The sequence below is a fragment of the Neovison vison genome, chromosome 2 (genome assembly GCF_020171115.1).
Source record: "Neovison vison isolate M4711 chromosome 2, ASM_NN_V1, whole genome shotgun sequence".
Taxonomy (NCBI): Eukaryota; Metazoa; Chordata; class Mammalia; order Carnivora; family Mustelidae; genus Neogale; species Neogale vison.
This window is the reverse complement of record NC_058092.1, coordinates 30071251-30092975: the sequence shown is the minus strand read 5'-3', so window position 1 is coordinate 30092975 and position 21725 is coordinate 30071251. Positions and strand designations below refer to the sequence as shown.

The window sequence follows — 21725 nt, the reverse complement described above, 5'->3', positions numbered from 1 at the left end:
TAGGAATGGGGCTCACATCTGCCCCATGTCACACTGATTCTGTAACAAGACATCAGTGCAGCAGCAGTCCCCATTCCTGATCCATCCTTCAGGACTTCTGATAGCCCCCACAGCAGTCCTTCCTTGTTTTGGTGTGACTATCCCATTGTAAGGCCACTCCCATGACATCCACGGCTAGATCCTCTTACAGGAACAAGTGACTACCCTGGAGAAGGAAGAGATGAAACAAACTACCCTTCAAATATGAAGTGAAATAATTCTTTAATATTTAAAGATCACTGATGGGCTTTTTAAAAAGTCTATAAATCTTAAATGTAATGTTTTACCGGGGAAATGGTTATAGCAGCCTCACATATATTATTTGAATTAATAAACATTATCACAGTATTAAGAAGGCAAGGTAAACAAATAGCTTAAGTATTTTATTTGTTTGCAACTAAGCTTGTTAACACTATATAATGAAAATGTACAAAGAATAATGTTGCAGTTTTTGGTTAGATTTAAGTCAAAGACATTCATTAATAAGGAATCTTCGAATATGAATATTCCAGAATTTCTCTAAGCCATCTGATCAGAACAACTGTCTCTGAATATTACCTTACTTTGGAAGGTACTGGCATACACTTGAATTAAACTCAGAATTTTTCAAAATAAGCCCTAATTAATAAAAACTATTCTATATTCAAACTAAAACAATTTTAATAGAACTTTCCTTTCCAGAAACAATAATAAAGGAAACAAGGCATTTTGTAAAATGTGGTCCTGAACAAGTCACAGTAAAAAATAAATGTATACTTAACTTCCACCTCCTCAAAACAGAGGCTACTTTCTGTTCCACAGCCTTGGAACAAGGTGAAGAACAGTCTGTAAGCAACTTTGGGCAGGGGGTTGCCAAAACAAAGCTCAAGCAGTTGAACATGGTCACTTCTTAAAAAGAATTTGGGGGAGCCTGACCAAAGGATCCAAATTCTACTTTTAATAACCGATAAAAGGCGAAGTGGCTCCTCCCAAGTAGCAGTGCCACCAGGGGCTGGCCCAGCCCCACGCTCACCTGTGTTGTGCTCCCGAGCAAACCCTGATGCTCCTGCTCCAGGGAGACCTTTTCTTTCTAGAGGTTCAGTGTCCTGGGAGCTCTCTGTGTGAATGAGGTGAGCACAGACTCCACGTGGGTATTTTAAGGCTTGGAGTCAAAGTATTTTTCAACACGGCTAGGCAGAGTCCATGTGTCAAACGGCCCGTCTCCAGTTTGTCCTAATTCCTCACCAAGTATTTGTTGACCTAGGACCACAGACCTTTGCTATATCGTCATAATCACATCTAATGTCCATCCTAACTTATGATTCATATTCTGTGCCTGGAAACAGTCCCTGTATTTAACAATAATACCTACAACATAAAACAATCCACCGTTACAACTTATATGGTCACAAAACATTAATGATCTTCTGTAGACCAAGCAAATGTTTTTAACCATAATTGTCGTGCATCAAATTCACAGCCAGAATCCCCAAGATCAAAAAAATTTGCACAATACAAATAATAACTTAAAACACACACACATACATATACACACACTCTCACACACACTTCTTACAGAACTGTGCTTGGGGAAACTCCATTTGTTGAGTGCCACTGAGGGCATATTTTGCTAAACTGCTGCTCCAGGTACTTTTGTTTGGAAAATCTATCACAGTAGGGCACAGCTGTTTATTGGATGAGCAGAAAAGAAAGATATGCTTGTGGCAACCAGAAAGTTTTAAGGTCTTTCAAGTTGTATAAAATGGACCTGCAGAAACGTTTAAGTGTTCTCAGGATGCAAAGTTGGAGCTGAAATGTGATATCAAACCAGTTGCAAAAAGTGTACAGCAGCCATCTCTTGAGGTCAAACCTGGTACCAGATATGCAAGAAAGCTTCAGGACACATCTATAAATTAGGGGGGAAAAAAGAGTTTAAGAATACTAAAAATATTAACCAATGGGATCTGTGAAAAACAACACAGAGAATGTAAGTCAACACTTAAGTTTTCAGTTTCAGTTTAGATATACAGCTAGTTATTACTCTATGTTTTGAGTAGCAGTAGTTCTAAGATGTCCAGAATTAAGAAATTCTGACCACACACTTGATAAGCTAGCTTAAGAAAGCAGCTTTCATAAATTAATAATTGAAACTACCTTTCTGGAGGAAAAGCCAGATAACAAACAAACTGGTATTGCAGTCAGACTACCTAGGTTTCAGTCCTGACTGAACTCCCAACTTTAGGAGCTTGGACAAATTATATAACTTCTTTAAGTACCATCCTTACCTATAAAATGGGGCTAACAACAGTTCCTCCCTCATAGGGTTACTGTACATTAAATGAACTTCAAGAGGATTTAATAGGCTTAGCACAATGCTGGGCATGCTTTTTTTTTAAAAAAATGTTAGCTATTATTTTACTTCACAGGGGTTTTTTGCTCTCAGGATACAAGGTGTTCAGTGTCAACACCCTGCTCTTGGAAGTTGGAAAATTAAAAAAAAAAACTTGGCAATACTTACAGCTTGTTGGCCTTGTCCCATATCGTCGCATAATCTGATCATGTGTGAATTTCACAAAAGATTCATATTGTTCTGTAAGGGGTAAAGACAGTATATACCATCCCTAGAACTCTCCCTCAGTTTTTCAAGAATCAAGTCAGGATCACATCTAGCTCCCCTGTTTGAATTATCCGCTCTCAGACCCTGCTTGTTAACAGCTGTTACTTCCTTTTGGATCCTAGAGCCAAATCCCTAGCTCCTAGATTTGGTCACTGATCCTCTATAACATCACATTTTCCTAATTCTGCCCCTGCTATAACTCCATCCCCTAAAGGATTCTCAAGACAGACAGACTGGCTCAGTACTACAAAGTCAACAAACTTTAGGAACTCTGTAAGACATGAAGCTTGAAGCTCTTTTCTGCATTCTATCCTTGCTATAAATCTCAACACGTTGAATGAAAGAAGTGGGATAGCTAGAAAAAAGAGAACATTTCATACTACCTAATTGCAAACAGTCCCAGAGAATTACTTTCCACAGGGAAACTCTGTAAAAAAGAAGGTAGTCTGACATTCATGAACAGAGACGTGACTTAGAGCTAACTGAACAATTCTGGGAATGGAGTTAGGAGAGGGGAAATGATATACAGGAGCTTCTTGTTTTAATACACATTATTAAGTATATTAAAGGATCAAAGAAGTTTGACTATAAAGAAATGCATGTAACTACTACGAAACAAAGAGTTCTCAATTTAAAGCAGATTTGCCAACATTCTGCGGAGCCATGTGGTATGGAGTCACCAGATTAGGAAATAATACTGTTATGGGAAGAAGTTGTTATCTAAAACCTTTCTGATCCCAACATGGTCCCCTTTCACTAAATGGGTACTACTTTCTATTCCTGATTCAGATCTCTTCCTTTCAAAAAAGGCTGTACTTGTTGACATCACTGTCAACTCCCTTTGTTCAAACCTGAACTGTGCTTTCCAAACTAATGTACCTCCAAATCACAGAATGCCAGATTTCCCACATCTACAAAGTAACTGCCACCAGGAAGTCTGATCATGTTGACTATATCCCACTCCCAACCAGGGTCTGGGAGGTTAGCCCAAATAAACTACTCACTGCCTTTTTTCATATGGAAAAATGTCAAAAGAAAAGCTTGGTTTATCTTGTTTTAGAAATGTGTATGAAATGTCCTTCCCTATATAAATCACAGAGTAACTTGACTATTCACAACTCATTAAACTTTTCCTGCATGAAGTCTTGCTTTTTCTAAGTTACCATCTGAGTGAACCTTATTATTTACCGAACCTTATGAACAAACAATGGTACAACCACTGCCTCAGCCTACCTGCTAGTTTGGTATTGAGGATTTGCTCATACTCCTCCCGAATTTTATCTTCATAGTCTTTTAAGAGACGCTCACATATTATTCCAACTTGTCGGAGGGTAAAGGTGGGCTGGTCCTTCTTCATCCAGGAGGAACCTAGTGAAAAAACAAATCTAATTTTATTTTTGTTTAAAGATTTTAAGTTATCTCTACATCCAATGTGAGGCTCAAACTCACAGCCCCAAGATTAAAAGTCACATGTTTCTACCTGATGAGCCAGCCAGGAACCCCAAAACAAACCCAGTTTAAATAATACATTATAGTTCTAAGGTTCAGAATTAGTAACTTTATGTTAACAGTCCTAGGATGAAAAACTGTTCAGAAAAATGGTATTCTTCACAACTCTACATGGAGTTTTTCACAAAATTGCTGAGCTTCTGCCACTAGTTTTACAAAGTCAGGCCGAAGGTAAATTGAGAAGTAGGAGGAATAATGTTTATCCAGGTGTGCTAGCTGATCCGCATACAGAAAAACAGTTCTGATGCCATAACAATGTGAGTCCATACTCAATGCTCATTTGGTAAAGAACAAGAACAAAAGTAAGTTAATATAAAGCCTCTAGTCTGGATTAGAGAAAGTAATTCAGAGCTACCCAAATCCTTGGTGATTATCTATACCTATGTTTAGCTGAGGTGCATCATAATTATCGGTAGAAGTCACAAAACATGACACACATTCTGATTTAATTCTAGGTTAGGGCCTGGCCATCTTTTAACTTCCACAGGTGATTCTGATAAGAAAAGCTTGGAAGTCTGATGCTTAGGAGACCAAGTAACTCGCCCTATATAACAAACTTAGCAATGTCACTGAAGTATGAATGAAGGAAACAATCAGGCCCTACATATCTCATCCTCTTTTTTTTTTTTAAAGATTTTGTTTATTTATTTATTTGACACAGAGAGAGGAGATATAAACAGGGGGAGTGGGAGAGAGAGAAACAGGCCTCCCGCAGAGCAGGGAGTCCAATGCAGGGCTTGATCCCAGAACCCCAGGACCATGACCTGAGCCAAAAGCAGATGCTTAAGGACTAAGCCATCCAGGTGCCCCCATCTCATCCTTGATCCCTTTCAAATCTAGGAAGAGTAAAATGTTTTTAAGATAGTAGTTAGAAACCAAAATACTCAATGGAATGCCAGAAAACATGGAAATCTGCTTCCTGATCATAAGAAAAAGAGCAGCAACTCCTTTGGTAGCCCAGTTGTTTCTCAAAGCTGAGCCTGTTCATCAAAGCTCAGCCTAGATTCCGTTTCTTCAGCCCGATTAATCAGTAAACCATTTAGCACTCTGAAATAAGAAATTCTTAACTTAAACCTAGACTTCTTCTTTACAATGAAACCTAACCAAAAGTTCTACCCAGTAATCACTGTATTGTTTCTCTGCATCCATAACATATTCTTCAAAATTCTAATACTAGAATCTCAAAAGAATATTAAAAGAAAGACCAGCTTATGCTTTTTCTCACTCACTTTCTCAAGTAAATAAATAAAATCTTAAAAAAAATATCATTTGGGGGCACCTGGGTGGCTCAGTGGGTTAAAGCCTCTGCCTTTGGCTCAGGTCATGATCACAGGGCCCTGGGATCAAGCCCCGAATCGGGCTCTCTGCTCAGCGGGAGCCTGCTTCCCCCTCTCTCTCTGCCTGCCTCTCTGCCTACTTGTGATCTCTGTCAAATAAATAACATCTTAAAAAAAAAAAAAAAATCATGAAGTGAAATTCACATAAAATGCATCATTTTATTTATTTTTTTAAAGATTTTATTTATTTGACAGAGAGAGATCACAAGTAGGCAGAGAGGCAGGCAGAGAGGAAGGGAAGCAGGCTCCCTGCTGAGCAGAGGGCCTGATGGGGGGCTCGATCCCAGGACCCTGGAATCATACCTGAGCTGAATGCAGAGGCTTTAACCCACTGAGTCACCCAGGCGCCCCAAGGAGACAATTTTTAATCAAGGTAATTTTTAACTCTCAGAACTATTAAAAAGTAGAATAGTTTGTAAGGAAATAAACTACTGCTAAAGGACAGAGCTCACCACCAATGGAGATGTTTGCACACTTGACTCTTTCACACTTGCACTCTTGACTATTTGCAGGGATATCGCAAGCAAGACTGGTGGCTAAACTATGTGGCCATGAAGATTCCCTCCAACCCTGAGATTCTATTTTTGAGCACATCCTCTCTGACCACCTGTCAATGTTATAGAGCTGCTGTCACACAAATGTGTGCAATGATGGAAATGTCCTATAGTTATGTTAATAGAAGAACTACTTGTGACTACTAAGCACTTGAAATGTGGCTACTGCATTCAAGAAACAAAATGTTAAAATTTCATTAAATCTTGGGGCACCTGGGTGGCTCAGTAGGTTAAAGCCTCTGCCTTCAGCTCGGGTCATGGTCTCAGGGTCCTGGGATCAAGCCCCGCATCGGGCTCTCTGCCCAGTGGGGAGCCTACTTCCTACTCTCTCTCTGCCTCTCTGCCTGCTTGTGATCTCTATCTATCAAATAAATAAATAAAATCCTTAAAAAATTTTTTTTTTCATTAAATTTTAATTAACTTTAATAGCTACATATAGCTAATCTAATGGCTAAGATATTAGACACTGCAGTTACAGAGGGTACTTCTGCACTGGGTGGATGGAAGCCAAATCAAATCAATCTAAGGTTTTTTTTCTGAGGTGTCTAGGTGGCTCAGTGCATTAAGCCTCTGCCTTCCACTCAGGTCATGATCCCAGGAACCTGGGATCAAGCCGTGCATTGGGTTGTCTGCTCAACAGGGAGCCTGCTTCCCCTCCCACTCTGCCTACTTGTGCTCTCTCTGTGTCAAATAAATAAAATCTTAAAAACCAAACCAAAACAAAACAATACCCTTCCCCCAATTTCATGACTCTGTGGTTTCAAATGTATTTATAAGGGGCGTCTGGGTGGCTCAGTGGGTTAGGCCTCTGCCTTTGGCTAGGTCATGGTCTCAGCATCCTGGGATCAAGCCCTGCATCGGGAAATCTCTGCTCAGCAGGGAGCCTGCTTCCCTCCCCCTCTCTCTGCCTGCCTCTCTGCCTACTTGTGATCTCTGTCAGACAAACAAAAAAATCTTGAAAAAAAAAAAAGTATAAGTAGTAATACAATGCATACATTTTACCAATTTTATCATTTTAGATGAAATCAGTTCTGGATTAGGAAACTATCATTTTAAGAACCATTTACAAACTTTTTTCCTTCTTCAATTTTTTATCTAAATTCCAGTTAGTTAACATACACTTTAATATTAGTTTCAGGTGTAGAATTTAGTGATTAATTACTTACATATAACAGCCAAGGTTCATCACAACAAGTGTACCATTTACAAACTTTAAACGGGCGGTCTGTCCACACTAATGTTTGCTTACCTGGAGAACTAGGTGCCGTGAGTGCTGAGGAATGAGGCTGACTTTCCGAAGTACAAGCTTCACTCTGGTTAAGAACTACTTCTAAATGTCTCCACCTCTGATAACGACTATATTCTTGTTTTATGTTCTGAAAAATTTGTTCTAATAAAAAAAGAAACACATTTGAGCATTCATTTTATTGTGCCATTTCTTCAAACTTCCTGTCCCTTCCCCCATATTATTAATATTAGCAAGAAAAATATTTATACTGAATAAAGCACTCCTCCTATAACTCCAAAGTGTTCTCTCTTAGTGCTATTTCAACAATACATGGAAGAACAGCTGTTCTAGCATAAGCCCTTCAGACAGTTCCCTTTGCTTGTTTTCCTGTGACAATGAAGACCCGATCTGCAGTCTGTTTTAGGATTAATGAGTACAATTTACAGCAAAACAAAAAACCCATCTTTTACCTAATCAAGTGCTATTTTTGATTTGTGTTAAGCTGCACAATTTTGCAAACTAGTGTATTGGGGTGATTCTCTTACCACCCAAGGCCTTCTAAAAATGAAGCTCGTGTCCCATTTGGGACTCAAGATCTTTGGGGGAGAAGACAGTAGAAAACCACAATATGGTCGTCTCCTAGACATGGACCATGGGAAAACCTGAGATTTATTGCTTGGACCCAATGATCAGGGCTTAGAAAAGAACTTTCTGATCCTACCGAGAGGCACTACTTGATAGGACTCAGATTACTATTCTGAGTCAAAGCAGTCATAAACCAAATTTACTAATGCTATTGAAGGGAGTCCAGGACACACAAATTCACTTTGAAGTACATTCCTAGAGCCAACGCTGTCTGAAAGGATGTGGTTTTCAAGTTTTTCATTTTTGTGGGAGAATATGCATCCACTTTCCAGATGATAAAGCCTCCTTATCAAAAATAAAACCCAGAAAACCATATCACCACCCCACTCACATTATTCTAATGTATACTGTGCTATAATTGTAATTTTTTATGGGGTTGAGTGTTAATAATGCCATTCTGCTTCTTCCTAGCTGTGTGACTATGACCTTAGAAAGTCATTCAGGATCTTCAGCCTACTTCTTCAATATAAATGTTAACTGCCTTCCCAATGAAGCTTTGAAAACAAGTGACAGGAGAGCCTGGAAATGACAAACTCACAGTATCTCCACACATAACTAAATTTTCTAACACTCAGCCCAAATACACAAACGATGTAGGATTAGCAAAGCTTTCCCTTAAAAATGCTATGAAGTTCTTATTTTAAGATCCCTGAACTTATGAAGTCTTCACTTCATCTTTAAAATGTATTATTCTCCAAGCACATTCTTGCCAGATTCAATACAAGGATGTACAGAACTGCAAAGATCTTAAACAAGAAAGGACAAGTATGAGGACAACGCTCATGAGAACAGAAGGTCTTTGATAAACCTCTGCCTCCTGTATGGCAAAGTGAACAAATGGAAAGATACAACTTTTAGGCTGGTTAAAGGACAAGCAAGTCCAAGAATCTAAATATGGCATGCACAATAGAAAAGTAAGGAAGTAGATGTGATCTTCTAAGAAGGCCACTTAAAAAACAAAATAAAACAAAACAAAAATGTACAATTCTTTTTAACAGTGGATAATAACTTTAGTCTTTGCATCTCATTATTATTTGACACTGTGTTTCTGGGTTATATCAGACTAAGCCTGTCCTCAAAATTCTACAATGGTTCCTAGCTGTTACAGAACAAAATTCACATTTTCTTTTCTTCCAAAATTCAAACTCTTTGGGGGAGCCTGGGTGCCTCAGTGACTCAGTTAAGCATCTGCCTTCTGTTCAGGTCATGATTCCAGGGTCCTGGGACTGAGCCCCCGCATTGGGCTGCATGCTCAGCAGGGAGTCTGCTTCTCCCTCTCCTCTCTCCTGGGCTTGTGCTCTCTCAAATAAATAAAATCTTAAAAAAATTTAAACTCTTCAACATGGCATCCCATGCCTTCCAAGGCTTGGCCCAAATTGTTTCCAGTTCCATCTCCCCTTATAGCCCAGTTACATTATCCTTTATTTGTGCATTTTCATGGCTTTGCTCATACAGTTTTCCTTCGCTTGAAATGCGGCTGTCTTTATTCCTTCACCGTCATTCAAGAGCTAGCTAAAATGCTACCTCAGTATGGATGTTAATCCTCAAGCCTCAAGTCATGATCAATTAATTGCTTTGCACCTGGACTCACACATGTTTACAAACATCTCCCTCAGTCAGCAACACCCTCTTATGCCTAGTATCAACTTAGCTCATTTAAGCAATAAAAGGCTTAATTTTGGGGCACCTGGGTGGCTCAGTGGGTTAAGCCTCTGCCTTCAGCTCAGGTCATGATCTCAGGGTCCTGAGATTGAGCCCCATGTATGGCTCTCTGCTCGGTGGGAAGCCTGCCCAGCCCCTGCATACTTGTGATTTCTCTGTGTCAATTAAATTTTAAAAATCTTAAAAAAAAATAAATAAAAGGCTTAATTTTATATGCCTTTCCCCAAAAAAGTGCTATGACACATATCTTTTTTTTTAAAGTAAAAACAGTTTCTTGACCATTTCTGAGAAACCTTTATAACATTTGAGATAACAATTGTTATAAAATGAAGTCACAGATTTTTAAATCCACTTTTCTGTTAGTTAGCTTTATTCTTTCTATTTGTAAAGCAACTAACATTTCCTCTTCCATTCTTCCTTTTTAATCCAGAAGACATTTTTCACTTAAGCCAAAGCATCTTATAATCAATCATTCATACTTTGTTTCTTTCTTACAGAACCATATTCCAACAAGCATTAAGGAGGTTAACTGATCAGTCTTTACAAATGAGTATTTTAAATAAAATATTTTAATATAAATGACCAAGAAGGTAGTTTGCATGATCTATGAGAAAATTAAAATTTAAAATAAAAAAACAGTGACTCTCATTATTGCACTCCGCAATATTGAGGCTTCCAAATACATTCAACACTCATTTATTAAACATGTGCTGTAATGTGAACTACAACAGAATTAGTCTACAGGGTATACTGGAAGAAATAAAACGTGCATAAAATCCATCAAGATGGATAAGTCAAGTATTAATTCTATTCTGCATAACAGAGATCCAGAAAGATTATATGACTATCCTTGCTATCTGTAGGAAAAGCAGAAGAAAAAATATCACTTCAAGTAGGCATTTTGTCCCCTGCTTTTCTTTTCTAAGTGGGCTCCATGCCCAATACGGAGCTCAACGTGCAACTTGAACTCAGGACCTTGGGATCAAGACCCTGACGCTTAACTGACTGGGCCATCCAGGCGCTATCCCCTGCTTTTGAAGGGCTCTTTACCAAAAATTTTTGCAAACATTATCTCATTCAGTACATAAGGCTTTGCAACATTAAGTGGTCAGGGAATTTAAAGTAGAACAGAGTTCCTTATGGGGTAGGGTTAGTCACGTAATGGATGGGAGATTTGCAAAAATGATTGTTTTTGGATTAGCATATACAGGGGGAAAACATCATGGTGGAAAGCAAGGATAATAGGCACACCCGGGTGGGTCTGGGGAAAGAGCAGCGAAAGCATTGTTTGGGGGAAAAAATGTGTAAAAGGCTAAGTAAGTTATATGGTTACAGCTGATAAATCCTTTTACTAAAAGAATGAATAGAGGTGAACAGGAGAAAGAGTGTCTGTGAGGGCCTGACTTGCAACTGCAGGAATTTTGGTGTGAGTATGAGGGCCTGCAATCTGCATTATGGATATGCGGAGGAAAGGGAAAATAAAGCCCAAAGACACTGGTAACTGAAAAGGGATGAGGAAAAGATTCATTTTAAGGCAGTCGTAAGGTTTCACTTACACTTGAGGAAGAGGAAAACGCACACAAAGAAATAACTTGACGAAGTCCAGTTTTGAGGACCCTCCCCCATCTCCAAGAGCCCTTTAAAACTGCTACATACTAATTCTGATGCACTCTCCCTTCAATTCCTGCACAATGGTTGGGGGGGGTTGCCCTAACTTTACAGTCACACTAGCTCTCCCCTTTCCTTGACCAACATGTAATCCTGACTGAAAGACTCTTACGGATAGCTGAAGTCCTGCTTCCGGAACCTCTGTATGTTTAAGGATTCTCAAATAAATTCTAGCTAACGAGCTACCGATATCGAGCCATATATGGTACAAGACAATAGCCATATTAAGATTCAGTATCAATAAAAGAACATGGCCAGTCCCTTAGAAATAGGCTGAAATCGGATTCTATGACTTCTGCGACGGCCTCTGGTCCCTAAAGACTTCTGAAAAGCAGGTCCCCCTGCAAGCTACGGTACACAGAACAGCACGCACTCAGGTCCCTTCCCAAGAACCCGCCCCCAACCCCCACCCTCAAGGCCGGGTTCGTGAGTAGAATCCCATTTTCCATGGCCCACTGGATCTGCTGGGCGGCTCTGTGCAGGCCCGGGCAGCGGAGGCAGGAGGGGCTTCACGCACGGGAAGGGCCCCGAGCGGCCAGGGATATTCCCATCTTTCTCTTGCTGCCCACCCCTCCGGTCTCTCCAGCTCCAGGAAAATCGAAAACGGACACTGGAGCCCCACCATCCCTCCCGGATGTCTCCCATCCCCGGAAGCGACACGGCCCAGAGGCACCCCAGTTCCCGTTTCTCAGGGCAAAGAAGGGGTCTGTGGGTGAATCAGCCTAGCGCCCATAGCCGCCCCACCCCCACCCCCCAAAATGCCTGGGCCTGGCTTCCTGCCAAGCCCGCAGCACAGGTTACCCGGTGTTGGAAGGCGCCGCTCGCTGCCGGGTGGGGCGGGCTGCTGCAGAGTCGGCGGTGGGGTCTGCGTCTGGAGAAGCGGCGGCGGCTCAGCGTCCGGGGGCCTGAGGCCCGGAGTGGGGCCAGGCAGAGGGGCGCAGCGCCGCCGCTTCGGGGAACCAGGGCTCAGCAGCGCCGCCTCGAACTCCATGGGCCGCTTCAACGTCGCCCCGCACGCCATGCCGCTGACGGGCCAGGAACCAGGAGCGGACGCGGAGGTAACTACGGCCCAACCTCCGGCCCCTCAGCGGAGCTCGCAAGCCAAGCCGGCTCCAATGGCGCCTCCAGCACCCGGCAGCGACGCTGGCCCCGCCTCCTGTGACGTCACGGGCCCTGGCCACCGCCCGGCAGAGGGGGAGAAGCCGGAAGAAGGCCGTTCTGGGAGGCCCGTCAGCTACACTCTGGCCCTCCGCGCCCCCCACTGAGGAAATGGCACGGTCTGGGCGGAGAGCTCGGTCGCCAGGCAACCTCGGGAAGGCCCCCACCCCCGCTCCTCCCCTCCCGGGGTCCCATTATCCCCCTCCCCCCACCCTACCCCTGTCCCCCAGTTTTTCGAGCCGTCGCGCGGGGCTGGCCCTTTAGGTTTTCGCACCTGCGCGGCAGGGACGTGGGGGAGGGGTGAGCTCAGAGAGGCCGGTCGAGAGGGCGCGGGGGTCGGGTGTCTCCGGTCCGGCAAACCTCCTTCCATCTAGGCCGCTGTAGTTCCCTGGATGGAAGAGAGGGGCATTCTGAAAGGTCTTCAAGGGCACTCCCGAGTCCAGGGAAGTCTTCACTTAAGCATAATCTTAGATCTGAGTATGGGCTTTAGGAAGTTCACCAACCCCATGAAATTGTGTGTATGTATTTTAGGATAGATGACCCATACCTCCAGAAGCTCATCAAAGCGGTCTGCTACTCACAGTAGTTAAAAACAAAACCCACTGGCTTAAATCATCCTGGAATGGTCAGAGTGTTAAGTACTTAAGCTGGTTTGCCAGTCTCCACATCTGACTAGCAGCTCAGTGCTTCCTTGGGTCTGTGAGAATTCTTTACAGCAGTGACAGCGGTAAAATACTTTTGATAAATTATGGAAAGATACATAGATTACAGGAGGGTTCCACTTTCAGAAATTGTATGTGCTTACGAATTACTGGGAAGCAGGTCAAATGCTTTCAACTGATCACCCAAGCATCTGTGATCCAAAAAAGTTAAAACCTTTCTATAATTATGCATGCATATTGAATAATGGCCATTCCTCCTGGGATCTGACTGCTTCGGCAAAGCTCTGGAGGTTTCCAGTACAGTGCAAGTTTCAGATACTCTTTTCTAATAGGCCATTTGCCAGATCAATGTGCCCCAACAGTTGAGTTGGAAAATATGGTCATACTACCTTAATCCTATTCTTTTCGTCCCTTTTCTATTGCTTTTTTCTGTATCTTCCCCAGTTTCTCCAGATTTTACAATGATCCAAGCACAGGTCAACTTTTTTTTTTTTTTAAGTTTATTTTATTTCTTTACTGGAGAGAGAGAGAATGCAGGAAAGCTAGAGGGGGAGAGACAAGCAGTCTCCACATCAAGCAGGGAGCCTAACATGGGCTGGATCCCAGGACTCCCAGGACCAGGAGCCCAGCTGAAGGCAGCTGCTTAACTGACTGAGCCCCCCAGGCAGGCACCCCTGTATTTATCTTTGACAATTAGCAGAAATAATTCTAAAGTAACTGAATATACCAGATATCAAATTTATTTTATCCCTTTTTCATAAGACCTAGGGAAGGTTTACAATAGACTAGAAAGCTAGAAACAGAATTTTTTTTTAAGGTTTTTTTTTTATTTATTTGACAGACAGAGATCACAACTAGGCAGAAAGGCAGGCAGAGAGAGAGGAGGAAGCAGGCTCCCTGCTGAGCAGAGAGCCCGGGACTCCATCCCGGGACCCTGGATCATGACCCGAGCTGAGCCGAAGGCAGAGGCTTTAACCCACTGAGCCACCCAGGCACCCCTAGAAACAGAATATTAGGGCCAAACTAAAAAGAGATCACAATTATCCTAAAGTTAAATATCCCCGTGACTGAATTTGAGACAGTTCTGAGCTTCCTGGCTGCCAGGGTAAAAATGAAAACATAGTATATGGCATCTTTTTTTTTTTTTTTTTTTTTTTTTATAATAGCAGGTGGTATCTAAAAGGAATTAGTGCCTCAGAGGAGTCAGACCTTACATTTCTTCAATAGCTAAAAATGTGAATTCTAAAGATAGTTGTTCATGTGACTTTATTAGGAAGCAGTGAATGATATAACAAAGCAATCAAGAAGATTTGAATAACAAGTGCAAAAGCAAAATTCATATAGATATTTCTTGTTATTCTCAATAAAAGCCAAGGACATAAAAGCAACCTAGTGATGACTATTTTTTAAGGGGCTTGTCTAATGTGTAAATTGTTTTCTGTGGTCTAAAGTGGTCCAAAGTCAGAGCTTACAATGTTTGAAAAATGTCATCATTATCAGCACTTTTTCCAGCTAAGGTTTTGCTAAGTACTTTGATAATCAGTCTCTTCCCTATGATCCTTTAAAACTTTGAGTGTGCCTTGTAATATTAGTGTTTTAAAACAGGAAGTTATAATTTGTTTACATATTTGACTGTACATCAAAACTATAAATTCCTTGAGAATAATAGCCAAGCCTCATTCATCTGTGTTTCCCCATCCCAGCACAGTGCTTGAATACAGTGGGGGTTGGCATAGAATAAATATTGGTCCAATGAATAAATGGTAATTATTTTGAGGTTGTTCTCTCTGTCCCTGAAAGTTGATAGTCCACATTGCTGAATAAGGGTGGATTCAGATGATTCAGAAACCAAACAAGTAGGTGGTATAGCCTATTATAAGTTGCAGTTGACAGTGGCCCAACCAGAGATATCCTTGAGGGAAGCAGATGGGCTGCTCTGATGGCCACTCAATGTGGGGTCTCCTTCTGGGGTCACAGCAGTACAGGTCTACTTTGCTCTGCATATCCAGACACTTGATCAGTCATTCACATGCACACACATACACACACATTACTAATTACCAGGCACCATGCGATTATGCTTGAGACTACTGTGGCATGAAAAGAGACATGGTTCCTGTCCTCCTAGAACTTCCAGCCTGTTCGAGATGGCAGACAATCAAAACATCACAAGGACAAATATATAATAACCAACTGTGACAGGGACTATGAAAGGAAAGGACAGAATATTATGAGACAATACAACAGACCAAGACCAAGATCTTAACTGATCTTGGAAAGTAATGGAGACTTCCCTGAAATAGTCACATTTGAGCTAGGAATTAACTAAGCAAAAATGGGTTGAGAACATCTCAGTCACAGGGGACAGCATGTCCAGTATCTTGTTATAAAGAAGACCATAACATGTTTGAAGAATCAAAGGAAGTCTCAAGTGGCTGTGGTACAAAGCAGGAATGCAGAGAGTCGGGGAGAAAAAACTGATGAGGAAGGCAGGAGCTTGATCATGTAATGCCTCATTGGCAGCTGAGATTTTTACCTTTATTTTCCTCTTCTTCCTCCCTTCCCCCCCACCCCCCCCACCCCCGCTGCTGCTGCTGCTGCTGCTGCTTCTTCTTCAGGAGAATGTTTGTTTTTTAATTTTAATTTTTTTAGAGAGAGAGAAGGTGCAGAAGCAGGGCAGTGGGAGAATCCTAAGCAGGCTCCACCCCCAGCACAGAGCCCGACCCAGGGCTTGAAGTCAAGACCCCAAGACCATGACCTGAGCTGAAATCAATAGTCTGATGCTGGGGCACCTGGAAGGCTCAGTCAGTTAAGCAACTGCCTTTGGCTCAGGTCATGATCCCAGGGTCCTGGGATTGACCCTGCTTCTTCCTCTCCCTCTGCTGCTCCCCCTGCTTGTGCTCTCTTACTCTCTCCCCGTCAAATAAATAAATAAAATCTTAAAAAAAAAAAAAAAAAAAGTCGGATGCTCAACCAACTGAACCACCCAGTTACCCCTACCTTTATCTTTGGAGCAGTGGGAAGCCACTTGGGGTGGGGGGTAAGGTGGGAACAAAAGAGCTTAAGTATGATCAGATTTACATTTGAAAAGATTCCTATCTGCTATATTGAGAACTGGTTGGAGGAGAGCAGGGGTGGATGGAAATCAGTAGAGGTTATTATATGTGTTCAGATGCATGCCTTGTAGTATTAGTTTTATAATATTACAAGGAACCTCCCACCTCCCCCACACACACGAATTCTTTCATATCCCCACTTGTGGATGTTCCTTTGCCAGTTGTTCCTGGGAAAGCTCCATAGTAGGTCTCTCAGGCTCTGTTTATTGGTGCCAATGGTTCCCTAACCCAGGGGCATAGTTGGGCTAAAGCAGAGGATGTGAGTGTAAGGAAAGGATCTTTCCATCTTCCAAAATTTTCCAGGATTCTTTGCCTAAAGTTTTCAAAGAAATTGTCTGTATTTGCTGTCTCCTTCTACATGCTTCCTATCCACCAAGCGTCAGCTCACATTAGTCTAATTTCTGCCCCTCCATTCCACTAAAACACCAATGATCTCCAAGCTATGAAGAGAAGTAGACCGAAGCAAGCAAAGTTTAGAGGATCAAGTGAACACTGGTGACTAACTGGCTCATTTAGAAGAGCATGTGACTCTTGATCCTAGGGATGTGAGTTCAAGTCCCACCCTGGGTGTAGAGGTTATCAAGAAAGGTACTAACGTTAGAAAATAACAGGGGCACCTGGGTGACTCAGTGGGTTAAAGCCTCTGCCTCGGCTTGGGTCATGATTCTAGGGTCCTGGGATGGAGCTCTGCATCCGGCTCTCTGCTCCGCAGAGAGCCTCCTTCCCCCTCCCCCTCTCTCTGCCTGCCTCTCTGCCTGCTTGTGATCTCTGTCTGTCAAATAAATAAATTAAAAAAAAAAAAAAAGAAAATAACAAAATTTGGGTGCCTGGGTGGCTCAGTCATTAACCATCTGCCTTTGGCTCAAGTCATGATCCCAGGGTCCTGGGATTGAGGCCCGCATTGGGCTACCTGCTCCACTCTCCCACTCCCCCTGCTTGTGTTCCCTCTCTGTCAAATAAATAAAATCTTTAAAAAAAAAAAAAAAACAACCCAAATTTAAAAAAACAAACAAGATAAAATGAACAGAACTTGGTAAGGATTAGGTATGGAGGGTAAGAGAGATGAAGGATTCAGATACGACTCTTTCTCTGTGCCATATTCCAAGAAAGTTTTTATCAGGGAAGGACCAGACTCAGGAGGATGATATACATAGTTTTGTACATGTTGCATTAGAGGTCCCTTTAAAGCATCATGTGGGATTCTCAAGTGGGGAACGTGTGTATAAATCTATGGGTCTGGAATTCAGAAGTCTGGGTTGGAGAAAAAACTAGAGTTAATAGTGTAGAAATGGTCATTGAAGTTATGGGGGAGCTGGGATTGTCTAGAGTAGAATTCTTAGCCATTTTAAAAAATGTTTTAATTTTCAGATAGTCTATCAATATCTGATATATATACATAAATATAAATATGTAATATTTATCCATTGGATAGTAATTAACTATAAGAAATTATGTAATATAAAGACTCAAAAAATTCTTGAGATTAAAGAAACATACTGTAAAGGGAATTCTCTTTTTTAAAAATTTGCTTATTTATTTTTACTTTATTTATTTATTTATTTATTTGAGAGGGAGGGGAGGCTCAGAGGAGAAGCAGACTTCCTGCTGAGCAAGGAGCCCAATGGCAGATTTGATCCTGGACTCCAGGATTATGACCTGAGCCTAAAGTAGTTGCTTAACCTACTGAGCCACCCAGGTGCCTATAATTTTCTTTATTTTTAAGTAATCTCTACACCCAACATGGGGCTCAAACTCACAACCCCAAGATCAAGAGTCAGTTGCTGGGGCACCTGGGTGGCTCAGTGGGTTAAGCCTCTGCCTTAGGCTCAGGTCATGATCCCAGTGTCCTGGGATGGAGCCCCGCATCGGGCTCTCTGCTCAGCGGGGAGCCTGCTTCTCCCTCTCTCTCTGCCTGCCTCTCTGCCTACTTGTGATTTCTGTCTGCCAAATAAATAAATAAAATATTAAAAAAATGAAAAGAGTCACTTGCTATACCAACTGAGCCAGCCTGGTGCCCTAGGAAATTATAATAGCAGCCTGAAACAAAGGGTACGAAATTATGTGAGCAAGACCTAGGAATTGGGGTGGGAGTCAGGAGAGAATGGTAAAATCCATCCAAAAGTTTCATGCTGAGTGGAGGATGGAGAAATAAAAACATTCTAAAAGATCATATCTTGGGACACGTGGGTGGCTTAGTCAGTTAAGCATCTGCCTTTTGCTCAGGTCATGATCCCAGGGTGCTGGGATCAAGTCCTGTATTGGGCTCCTTGCTCAGCAGGGAGCTTGCTTCTCCCTCTGCCTGCTCTGCCTCCTGTTCTCCCTGCTTGTGCTCTCTCTTTGACAAATAAATAAAATCTTTTTAAAAAGTTAATAAATTAAAATAAAAAATAAATTAAAATAAATTAAAAGTAAATAAATAAATAATACATTAAAAAGTAAATAAACAAAAAAGAAGACCAAATCTTCTTGGGGGAAGGGAAGGAAGAAGTGGGGGAAGAAAGCATGTCTATAAATCAAATAGTTGGCATTTTTTAATATGACAGTAGAAAAATATGTGTGTAATAATAAGTATAGGGAAAGGAGAAGAAATCAAATAATATGGAAAAGTATGGTAGAACTCAAAAATTAAAATCAACAAGAAAAAGAAAAAGGGAGAACAAATGGTAATTTGATAAAATCAGATGACTCAGCAAAATAAAATAAATAATAAATATAGTATCAATTGACAGAACTGAGTGCTATCAATTGCCATTAAATGTAAAGAAACAGAACTATCCCATTGAAAGATCGTCTGATTGAGCTAAAAATGAACCTAACTAGGGGTGCCTGGGTAGCTCAGTCAGTTAAGCATCTGCCTTCAGCTCAGGTCTTGATCCCAGGGTCCTGGGACCAAGCTCTGAATGGGATGCACTAGTTATCGGGGAGTCTGCTTCTCCCTCTCCCTCTGCCTCCCCTCCTGCTTGTGCTCTCTCCTTCTCAAATGGATGAATAAAATCTTCTAAAAAAATGAACCCAACTATGTATTATATATAAGAAACAGATTTAAAATGCAGTGATAAAGGGGTACCTAGTTGGCCTAGTTGGTTAAGCGATGGACTCTTGGTTTCAGTTCAGGTCGTGATCTCAGGGTTCTGAGATCAAGCCCCACATAGGGATCCACGATCAGTGGGGATTCTGCTTGATATTCTTTCTCCCTCTTCCTCTGCTCCTTGATTCCCCATCCCCCTATTTCCCCCACAGTTTCTCTCTTTCTTTCTTTCTCAAATAAATCTTATATTCTATTTATTTATTTGAGAGAGTGTGAGAGTGAGAGAGATCACAGAGGCAGAGGGAGAGGGAGAAGCAGACTTGCCGCTGAGCAGAGAGCCTGATGTGGGGCTTGATGCTATGACCCTGAGATCATGACATGAAATGAAAACAGATGCTTAACAATTGAGCCACCCAGGCGGACCCCCCTTTTAAAAAAGATTTTATTCACCCATTAGAGAGAGAATGAGAGCAAGAGAGATAAAATAAATAAATAAATCTTAAAAGATAAATGCCGTGATAAAGAGAAGTTGAAAATAAGGAGTGGGCAAGGCAAATTCAACAAATCCTAAGTAAAAGGAAGGTAGAAGTGGCAATGTTAGCACCAGGAGGACTCTAAAGAAAAAGAACTCAGTGGGGTAATATGATACAATAATAGCATAATCTGAGAGCTAATAATTATAAACTAAACAACATGACAGCTAAATATACAAAGCAAAAACTACTAACAGGCTCCTGGCTGGCTCAGTCTTGATCTCTGAGTCATGAGTTCAAAGCCCACATTGGGTGTAGAGCCAACTTAAAAAACAAATAATAAAAATTTTTTAAAAATTAGGAAGCCAAAGAGAATTTGATAGAAATACCATCATATGGTCATATGGGTGGCTCAGTGGGTTAAGCCTCTGCCTTCAGCTCAGGTCATGATCTCAGGGTCCTAGGATCCTGATAAATAAATAAACAAAATCTTCTAAAAAAAAATTAAGAGATTTTATTTATTTATTTGTCAGAGAGAGAGAGCACAAGCAGGGGAACCAGCAGGCAGAGGGAGAACCTGCCGAGCAAGGAGCCAGACAGTGGACTGAATCCCAGGAGGGTGGGATCATGACCCTAACCAAAGGTAGACTTAACCAACTAGCCATCCAGGCATCTCTTGATTATTATTTTTTTAAGGCTATTTATTTGAGAGAGAGAGAGTGAGAACACAAACCAGGGGAGGGTCAGAGGGACAGGCAGACTCCCCACTGAGCAGGGAGCCCAACATGGAACTTGATCCCAGGAACCTGAGATAAAGACCTGAGCTGAAGTCTCATGCTTAACTGACTGAGCCACCCAGGCGCCCCTAAACAAATTTGGTTTAATAGTCATTTATGGGGATTCCTGGGTGGCTGAGTGGGTTAAGCCTCTGCCTTCGGCTCAGGTCGTGATCTCAGGGTCCTGGGATTGAGCCCCGCATCGGGCTCTCTGCTCAGCGGGCAGCCTGCTTCCCTTCTTCTCTCTCTCTGCCTGTCTCTCTGCCTACTCGTGATCTCTGTCTGTCAAATAAATAAATAAATAAATAAAATATTTAAAAAAAAAGTCATTTATGGATCCTAACATCCATTGAATGGAGAATATCCTTTTTAAAAAAAATTATTTATTTATTTGACAGGCACAGCAAGAGAGGGAACAGAGGCAGGGGGAGAGGAAGAGGGAGAAGCAGACCTCCCACTGAGCAGAGAGCCTGGTGCGGGGCTCAATTCAGCCTGAGCTGAAGGCAGAGGCTTAATGACTGAGCCTCCTAGGCATCCCTCCTTTTTTTTTTTATATGCACATGAATCATGTATAAAATTATACCATATACTTGTGTCATAAAGAAAACATAAATGTGTTTTTTTCAAAAGCATGTTTATAGAGTACACTTTAATATAATCCAATAAAATTAGAAATACATAATAAAAAGGTAAAGGGGCCCCTGGCTAGCTTAGTCAATAGAACATGCAAGTCTCAATCTTGGAGTCATGAGTGCGAGCCTTACACTGGGTGCAGCGATTACTAAAAAAAAAAAAAAAATTAATTTTTTAAAAAGGTGATAGGAAAATCTTTAAATGCCTGGAAATTAATGAGCATATTCCTAGATATCATTGAAATCAAAGAGGAAATAAAAATTGAAATTGTAAACTAGAAAGCAATAAAAAAAAGAGGACATTTCAGATTAAAACCTATGCACAGCAAACAGCTCCTTCTGCAGTCAGGAAATACTAAAAAATACATGAACTTACAATTCATCTTAAGAAATTAGATAAACATCGGGCGCCTGGGTAGCTCAGAGGGTTGAGCATGTGCCTTCTGCTTGGGTCATGACCTCCAGGTTCTGGGACAGAGTCTGTCGCCATGTCGGGCTCCTTGCTTAGCAGGGAGTCTGCTTCTCCCTCTGCCTCTGCCTCTCCCCCTGCTTGCACTCTCTCTGTCTCTCTCTCAAATGAATAAATAAAATCTTAAAAAAAAAGAAATTAGAAAAACAAATAAATTAAAAGAAAGTAGGAAG

The 21725-nt window shown here is 41.5% G+C and overlaps 1 protein-coding gene across 1 annotated transcript; it reads right to left on the bottom strand.

Annotated features, from left to right (window-relative positions):
• Positions 1-1787: 1787 nt before the first annotated feature.
• AKIRIN1 (akirin 1) lies at positions 1788-12368 on the bottom strand. Its single transcript, XM_044237862.1, has 5 exons — positions 12040-12368; positions 7285-7425; positions 3869-4003; positions 2537-2608; positions 1788-1924 (listed from the first exon to the last, which is right to left on the bottom strand). Exons 1-5 carry the CDS (start codon positions 12257-12259, stop codon positions 1914-1916), a joined length of 579 nt encoding a protein of 192 aa, XP_044093797.1. The 5' UTR covers positions 12260-12368; the 3' UTR covers positions 1788-1913.
• Between the last annotated feature and the right edge of the window lie 9357 nt (positions 12369-21725).